General features: G+C 40.6%; 1 protein-coding gene across 2 annotated transcripts; it reads right to left on the bottom strand.

Moving 5' to 3' along the window:
• Nucleotides 1-478: 478 nt before the first annotated feature.
• On the bottom strand, nucleotides 479-8,546 carry LOC147305226 (TELO2-interacting protein 1 homolog). Of its 2 annotated transcripts, none has more exons than XM_086277096.1 (5): nucleotides 8,348-8,546; nucleotides 6,674-6,844; nucleotides 6,361-6,509; nucleotides 5,901-6,041; nucleotides 479-1,589 (listed from the first exon to the last, which is right to left on the bottom strand). In XM_086277096.1, exons 3-5 carry the CDS (start codon nucleotides 6,412-6,414, stop codon nucleotides 1,539-1,541), a joined length of 246 nt encoding a protein of 81 aa, XP_086133222.1. In that variant the 5' UTR covers nucleotides 6,415-6,509; nucleotides 6,674-6,844; nucleotides 8,348-8,546; the 3' UTR covers nucleotides 479-1,538. The 2 variants fall into 2 exon arrangements, with proteins under 2 accessions (XP_086133222.1, XP_086133223.1); XM_086277097.1 differs by lacking the exon at nucleotides 8,348-8,546 and adding an exon at nucleotides 8,144-8,250.
• Nucleotides 8,547-9,274: the final 728 nt, after the last annotated feature.

Below are 9,274 nucleotides of genomic sequence, written 5' to 3'. Positions count from 1 at the left end.
ATTCTGCAAATTAGTCGATGATGTCATTTAGCCACTTTTAATGACTTTTCGGAAAGTCAATACCGATTTTCCTTACTGAGAAGCTGGTAGCAGACACACATTGCCAGGGTTGTGGTTGGCACGGCTGACTGGGTAACACCTTATGACCAGCTAGTGTCACTAGCTGGTGACAATGAGAGCCTTTGGCGATCCCAAAGGCTGCTCCAGAAACGATTAAAGTATATTTAAAATATTTGTTCAGTACTTTTCCAAACCCCAGCAGCTGTCTGTTCTAAGTTTTGAGTCTCTACTAAAATAAAAATAAAAGCATTGTAACCTGTTTGTTTTTATTTAATAAGCAGCGTAGCTGTACACTATTATTATTAAGAGAGATTAAGCTTGTGTTTCTGTCATGCAGTGATTGTGCTTAACTGTATGAAGCTTATTAAACATTGTGAAATATATCACATGTAAAAGCCAATTCTGCCAAAGTGCTTAAAATACTTGTTTAAATTATCTTTTTTTCTTAAAGAAATCTACTTCATCATGTGTAATATTTTATATCATGTGTAAGTTCCATCACAACCTGCTGTGGTTTTATTTTGAAATGTTTTTATTGTTGCATGCTGCACCCAGTGTGAATGTAGAGATTTGTGAATTTCATCAGTAATAAATGTTTTTGGACCCTTTAAGGCTGAAAGCGTTTGTCACACTCATATCACAGACGTCTAACGTCATCTTGTTGGCCACACTAACTAAAGAACAAACAAACAAACAGCCCACCTGTAGCATTTCTACACATTGACCTCCACAGAAAAGTGTCAGTGTTAAAGGACCTACATGACATAAAGCAGATCATTGTAATGTTGTTGCACACTGTTGCAGTAATGAATGTCCTAATGTGTATATTGTCAATAATAATGTGGATACTCAAATTGCAACTCAGTCTGAAGAATCTAAAAACGGTGAGTCGAGATTTTTTACCTATTTTTTTGGAGAAATCATGGGTGACAATAAACAGGCAGTTGCTATGCTTCTACGTTTAATGATGATTACTTAACCTGACCTGCATCATTTTACACTCAGTGGTCACATCACATCTCACTGCTGTCAAAGAGTTCATTAAGTTGGCACAGGTCAGCAGTCCTCCTCCACCGCTCTCTGTCCCTTCAGCAGGTCGATGCCAGCACTTCAAGCTCTTTCAGTCAGAAACCTTTGCTGACCAGCCAGTCCTTCAGCTCATATCGAAGTGACCTTTGACCTTCACGGTCATGGTGATCACATTGACCTGTGTAAGCAGCTCTTTCCCCCATCACCTCCTTCAGGTACTGCCTCACGTCCTTCTCTAGAGCCCGAATGTCACCCTCCATTTTCCATATCAGCGTTAATTTCTGGTTGCTATTGGTTACATCAGTGTAAATCAGGATGTCGTGTCGGGAGCTGCAGATCATGTAGGGCAGAGACGAATTCGGGCAGATCCCGCAGTAGGCATCCAGCCTGATGGGGTAGGACCAGTGTGTTTAGGCAGAGTGGGGATCCGTGATGGTGGGATGAGCCGCTCAACAGCTGAACTCTTCACTCTTGGTAAGATGTTGAAACTGTTTTGGGTTCTAATCGTAGGAATAGACAGTTTTTAGGTTATATAAAAAACTTTAAATTGGTCTGAATTGATCATAATGGGAACAAGTTGTTGAAAAATCCTTCCTGAATATGCATCTGAACAGACCCAACAGAGCACCTCAGTAAAGGACTTTAAATTCTTATCACTACAAAATTTAATAACTGGGCAAAGGACAGACGCAACAATACTGATGATTACAACCTCACAAAGAAAACAGAATGTATGTTGTATCACTCAACACTAGAGGATATATTAGCTGTGTCAGTTGTTAGACTTGAAACAACAGCTTTATTGTCCACATTTTGACTTTAGTCTGTACAGTTTGTTCACTGACCTTCTGTCCCTCACTGACTCAAGTGCCTCCAGATTTGAACAGTGTTGGTCAAGTTACTTGAAAAAAGTAATCAGTAACTAATTACTGATTACTTCCCCAAAAAAGTAATCCCGTTACTTTACTGATTACTTATTTTCAAAAGTAATTAATTACTTAGTTACTTAGTTACTTTTTAAAAGCACGATTTACAACCTGAAGCGGTGATAAAGTGATAGATCTTTCAGCCCAATTCTACTTTTTCTGCATAATCCATCATACAAAATGTAATCAAATGGAAAGGTCTCTTTTTAAAACTTGTTTTATTAGTTTTAATCTTTTAACTTTATGCATCAAGCAAAAATTTAATTATATGCAACATTCTCTGACTTGAATAAATTAGTTTAACATTTAAACCTATTTTCTGCACATTCCAGCACATAAAATAAAATATTTTTTGTGTTTACACTCACTCTTTCAAATAGATGCAAGTAAAACACAGAGTCAAAGCATGACATCTCTCATGATCAGGGCTGGACTGGGACAAAAAAATCAGCCCGGGCATTTTGACTAGAGACCGGCCCACCAGGTATTATAGGAAAAACCATAAAGCCTTTGAATGAAAACAAACGTCGTTGTGACAGTGATGTACACTGTCTTGTTGGTACATATGTATCAATCTAATAAACTTAAACCTACACCATCCTCCCTATTCTGGTATTCTAAACAGTACTTCCTACAAAACTGCTCAAAGAAGTCCTGCCATTAATTAATTCTTCGATCTTAAATATGACCAACCTATCTCTAATGATCGGCTATGTACCACAGGCCTTCAAGCTAGCTGTAGTTAAACCTTTACTCAAAAAGCCATCTCTAGACCCAGCAGTCTTAGCTAATTATAGGCCAATCTCCAACCTTCCTTTCATATCAAAAATCCTTGAAAGAGTAGTTGTCAAACAGCTAACAGATCATCTGCAGAGGAATGGTTTATTTGAAGAGTTTCAGTCAGGTTTCAGAGCTCATCACAGCACAGAAACAGCTTTAGTGAAGGTTACAAATGATCTTCTTATGGCCTCTGACAGTGGACTCATCTCTGTGCTTGTCCTGCTAGACCTTAGCGCAGCATTCGATACTGTTGACCATAATATCCTATTAGAGCGATTAGAACATGCTGTAGGTATTACAGGTACTGCACTGCAGTGGTTTGTATCATATCTATCTAATAGACTCCAATTTGTTCATGTAAATGGAGAGTCCTCTTCACACACTGAGGTTAATTATGGAGTTCCACAGGGTTCAGTGCTAGGACCAATTCTGTTTACATTATACATGCTTCCCTTAGGCAGCATCATTAGAAGTGTCACGGTTTGCGGGGCAAGCCGTGTGGATTTGTAGTAGGACCAAAAGGACGGCAGTTCTGGTGCAGGTGGGTGTTTATTTATGATAGTGGGTCAATACAAACAGCAAGGGTGGCAAAACATGAAACTAGAAACCTAAACTGGGTAAACTAATAAGACAAACCAGAAACGAAGATGCAGGGAGGTCCGGGGAAATACATACGGGGAGACGCAGGGAGACCGAGGGGAAACAACACAGACGAACCAGCGATTACTAAGACAGAAAATACAACTTAAATACACTCAGAACACAGGGAGATTACACACAGGTGGGAGACACAGCTGGGAGTGATTAACATGACGAGACCAGGGAGGCAAACTGAAAACACTCACATAAGACGCAGACCTTCACAATAAAACGGGAACACACGGGGGGGGGGACAGGGTAAACACCAATTAGAGAACAGAACCAAAATCGCGAAGAGAAAACACAAAACGCTGGGTCAAAAGGACCCAGGATCATGACAAGAAGACATAGCATACATTTTCACTGCTATGCAGATGACACCCAGCTCTATCTGTCCATGAAGCCAGATAACACACACCAATTAGTTAAACTGCAGGAATGTCTTAAAGACATAAAGACCTGGATGGCCGCTAACTTTCTGCTTCTTAATTCAGATAAAACTGAGGTTATTGTACTCGGCCCTGAAAATCTTAGAAATATGGTATCTAACCAGATTCTTACTCTGGATGGCATTACCTTGGCCTCCAGTAACACTGTGAGGAACCTTGGAGTCATTTTTGACCAGGATATGTCCTTCAATGCACATATTAAACAAATATGTAAGACTGCGTTCTTCCATTTGCGCAACATCTCTAAAATTAGAAATATCCTGTCTCAGAGTGACGCTGAAAAACTAGTTCATGCATTTATTACTTCCAGGCTGGACTAGTGTAATTCATTATTATCAGGATGTTCAAAAAGCCTTCAGCTAATCCAAAATGCTGCAGCAAGAGTACTGACAGAGACTAGAAAGAGAGAGCATATTTCTCCTGTTTTGGCTTCCCTTCATTGGCTTCCTGTTAAATCCAGAATTGAATTCAAAATCCTGCTCCTCACATACAAGGTCTTAAATAATCAGGCCCCATCTTATCTTAATGACCTTGTAGTACCATATCACCCTATTAGAGCACTTCGCTCTCGCTCTGCAGGCCTACTTGTTGTTCCTAGAGTATTTAAAAGTAGAATGGGAGGGAGAGCCTTCAGTTTTCAGGCCCCTCTTCTGTGGAACCAGCTTCCAGTTTGGATTCAGGAGACAGACACTATCTCTACTTTCAAGATTAGGCTTAAAACTTTCCTTTTTGCTAAAGCATATAGTTAGGGCTGGACCAGGTGACCCTGAATCCTCCCTTAGTTATGCTGCAATAGACATAGGCTGCAGGGGGATTCCCATGATGCATTGAGTTTTTCCTTTCCAGTCACCTTTCTCGCTCACTATGTATTAACAGACCTCTCTGCATTGAATCATATCTGTTATTAACCTCTGTCTCTCTTCCACAGCATGTCTTTTATCCTGTCTTCCTTCTCTCACCCCAACCGGTCGCAGCAAATGGCCGCCCCTCCCTGAGCCTGGTTCTGCCGGAGGTTTCTTCCTGTTAAAAGGGAGTTTTTCCTTCCCACTGTTGCCAAAGTGCTTGCTCATAGGGGGTCATATGATTGTTGGGTTTTTCTCTGTATCTATGAAGCGCCTTGAGGCGACTTATGTTGTGATTTGGCGCTATATAAATAAAATTGAATTGAATTGAATTACTTAGCCGAAACCCAAAGACTGCTTGGTTGAGTTAACTTCCTGAACTATCTACACCAAAAGAACAAATCCTTTAAAAATATGATCCTGGTTCCAAAAATATGGGGTAAAGATAAGAAGGGAGGAGGGAAAGAAGAGGAACTAGGAAAAAGATGAAAGAGTATAAAAAGTAGACCAAGCCTGGACTTAACCTCTGCTAACTCCTAATGAGCTCAGTAAAACTGCTGAGGTGGTTCAGGGAGGATTTCACAGCAGGCTGTTTGCACATCCCTGGATTTCAGACATCCACTCTTCCACTATTTATGGGCCTGACTATGTGCAGCGCTTCAGCTGCTGAACTGCGCAGTTTGATTGCAATTCTCTGTGAGGTTGTGTGACGAGAAAGAGCCCGTTCTTCTTAAATATTCCACGTGGCCAGTTTTTAATCGTAAATTAGGATCATGTGCTGTGGCTTTAACAGCTTCACGTGTGGAATTTTAAAGACACTCTGAGACAATATCTGTAGATCATGTTGTTGTGTTACAAGTCAATATAGAATCAGAGCAATGTTTTAACTTCTTTTGCTGAAATAATCTACCAGTGTTAAAAAGTGACATGCCAGTTGCTCTGATGTCCGCTGATCAAACAGTGTATAAAAAGTAGACGTGTGTTTTGACAGGTTAGAACGTTAAAGCTTACCAACACTAATTGTGCCTGTCCAGTAAATAATAGAACTATTTCTGAATGAAATAAGCCTGTTGTTGGGCAGCATCTTTCATTCTTTCACTATTAAGAGTTTAAAACTAAAGACGACTTGAATAATTTTGACTCACATAATGAAAAGAGAGGTTTGTTTTACTTACCCTGAAGGCTCTGAGGACTGCTAATGGGTCATCAGTTGTGAGTCTCTGCAGGAGTGCTGGCCAGCAGCGACGAGCCATAGGCAGCAGTTCATTTTCCCTCTCACTCAGCACCTGAACGCACAACTCCAGCACGTCTAGTACCTAAAGACAAAGACGCACAACACACCTAACAATTATCTCTGTTTTGATCCTGATTATATGTGAGCTGAAACTAATTACTGAGGTCTTCATTGAGAGCCCAAACTCCTGAGCAGGCACGACTTCAGCACAGACTTATTTCTGTTTCACTCCTGGACCAGACTGAATGTTTTTCCTTGATGAGCATTACACCACTGAACAGTCATCCACACAGTTCTGACAGGATGAATTGTACCAACGCTGGCGGTCCTACCTTCACAAGAATGATTATTTTTGTTATTAGTCCAACAGTTGACTCTACGTAAAACTACTGATACAGTACCTTGAGTCGGAGCCTGAGGCTGGGATCAGACAGCAGATGAATGCAGCGCTCCATAACATCCTTAGTGATGCTGAGGTGGGAGGGAAGCTCTGCTTTCACATCAGGACTACCAGTATCTTCAACATCCTCACACTCAGTGGGAGGGACTTCTGCAATGGAGCACATGTACAGTTAGACCGCCAGTTTAGCAGTGAGGTTCAGATTTCTATGACTCTTAATTACAATGATCCATCTCCTCTACACTCTGAATCTAAAATAATCACCACTACAACCTATAGCTTATATTCCACTGGCCCTTAGACAGACCTATTACCTTGGTCTTCAGTGTTATAATCATCCTCTATTCCAATGCCCTCTGCCAGTTCTTTCTGTTTGCGGTAATTCAGCAGGAATTGGCGAATGCTGAGGTCTTCCTGGTCACTGGAGCTCTACCTGGAGCTGACAGACATACTGGTCCTGCAACAATTGGAAGGAAACCACCTCGCTAAAGGAAAAAAAAAGACAACAATATCAAAATAGGTTTGATTACAATAAAATAAGTCAGTTAATCAAAATCAGTGTGACAGAGATGCTGATGTTTTTGAAAAGAGCCCATTAGTGACATTTAATTCCATATTTTTACCGTGACGGCTTGTAAAACTGCAAAAACTGCAAACACCTATAGTGCCGCTGTCTAAATATTATTATGAATATGAATTCTATAACAGAAAACGACTGAGCATTTAAACCATCACGATGTATTAAATGTTTCCAAAGATACTGATAATTTGATAACAAGAAAAGTTAGTTCTCCTCAAAATGCACCTGACTAAAAGTGGGATCAACCAGTACATATAATATTCATCCTGCTACATTTAGAAAGTGGCAACAACAGTAAACATGAGTAACTCCACCGTGTGTCTATCCGGTCTTTAAGTGATGACGTGATCAATCCTACTTCTGGGCCCAAACTACTCTGCGTTTAATAAGGCTGTTGTGTTTTTAACATGTTTTAATGCTTTGTAACTTGTTCTATTTAATCTCAACAAGCCCCTTACAAAAAGTAAGTGATCACTGTCGGCCTCTCTCAGTTTTTATTACAACTATTCATTTTAAAGCTCAGTTTTTAAAACCTTACCATGTAACTACAGCCCAGGCAATGCAGCAGCACATTAATGACTAACCTGTATGTGGATGGATTATCTCAGTTGTTCTCTTGACTGAAGTTTGGTCCGTTTACAGCATCCTGCCATGCCACTGCATTTGTCCCTAACCATCGGGAACCCTCACCTTAATTCTTATCCAGTGGAAAAAAGTTCCCCTTCATCACTGTGTTAATGTTATGCTAACATAGCTGTTTCGCTAGTCACATAGCACATCACTATATACCAGCAAGCCAAACTTCAGTAACCCTACAAACATCACTGCTGCTTACTTTCCTGTCTTCATGTATGTCAGAAGTGATAGCAGAGCTGTGCCTTTTAATTTGTTTTAGAAATCCCTCAGTCAGAACCTGGTATATTATATTTAGACGGAAACTAGTGAGCTAACTCTCTGCTAACTTCTAACTTCAGACAGATTTTTAACTCTCAGTGATCATTTGACTTCGGGACCTGCAGTGTAGTTTGGGTCCAGACACGCTAATGACCAGACTTAAAGACCAAATTTCGGGTCACTTTTGCTGGTCCCAAGCCCCAATAAAGAAGCTAGCTTGAAGCTTGACATAAAAAACAATAATTGCTAAGAAAAGTGTAATTTGTAGTTCTAAATATATTCTAAATGCATTTAGATCGTTTTTACTCACTTTATGTCTCTTCCACGATGTTACGTCTCTCTCCTATGTTGGTTACAATTACATAAGCACTTAGCAGGACAGTGGAAAAACCCAGGGCCACAGTGATACTGAGAATTCCACGGTGTTCACTGTCTTCAGCAACCTTACGAGGGCCGGTTGAACGGCTACAGTCTTATCATACACGTGCAGTGTTCCTACAAGCCATAAGGTTACCTTGAGTGAGGAAGATGATGATTGAATGTCCGTCTGAGTCCATAGGTTGAGGTGCAAGCACATTTCTCCCATTCTCCACAGAGGGCAGTGGCGCATAGGTGTGACGTCACTAACACTTAAGTTGCCTTAGAGTGATAGCAGAAAATTGTGAGCGTTACACTTGTATGCGGCTTGACGTAGGCACACATTGGCAGGGATGTGGTTGGAACGGCTGACTAGATAAGGCCTGGTGTCCAGCTAATGAAAAAGAGCCGAAAATTGGGGTGCGGCTGCGCAGGTGTGCACTTTAAATATAGCACTTTTGCCCTGCCATTCCGGGCCGCCGAGTGGCTCATGGGAACGTGACAGGCCCTATGGCAGAGATTGAGGACAGAGGGCAGTGGTTCGAATCCCATGCGGACCATATGCTGGGGACACAAAAAAAAAAAAAAAAAAAAAAAATCCCTGGCTCTGAAATTCACTTGCTACGCTTGCTAGAAGCCTACAGAATGGGCTCTCTCTGCCTTTTTTTTTTTTTTTTTTTTACCCCTGTCTCAAAATCTCTTCCATCAATCAATATTGGTTGTTATGGTTGCTATGGACGCCAAACACACCATGCATTGTCGCTTTCTCAATCTCTTCTTCATGTCCGAACAAACGCTCAATTTTGCCTTCATTAACACAAATTATACATCAAAATGTAGGTATTTTTCTTGCCTTTAACAAAATGGCACTGTCATTATTGTAGGAGTTGCCGTTTTCTCGCAAATGGCCTCGAAGCAACACAGTTAAAAAATGTCCACATTCAAAGTCTATGGAGACTTGAGTGAAAATGACAGCTGAAATTCTGTAACAGAGGCGTTTTCAACTCCTCATATCTCCTAGATGTATTTTTCTTTAGAGACCTGAAAACCGCCTTGATTTTTTTTTTCCTTTTTTATTAAAGCC

The sequence above is a fragment of the Aulonocara sp. 'chitande type north' Nkhata Bay genome, linkage group LG20 (assembly GCF_057382095.1).
Source record: "Aulonocara sp. 'chitande type north' Nkhata Bay isolate Kocher_YH1m ecotype deep benthic linkage group LG20, A_spYH_male_GT1.1, whole genome shotgun sequence".
NCBI classification, from domain to species: domain Eukaryota; kingdom Metazoa; phylum Chordata; class Actinopteri; order Cichliformes; family Cichlidae; genus Aulonocara; species Aulonocara sp. 'chitande type north' Nkhata Bay.
This window is presented reverse-complemented; position numbering and strand designations above follow the sequence as displayed.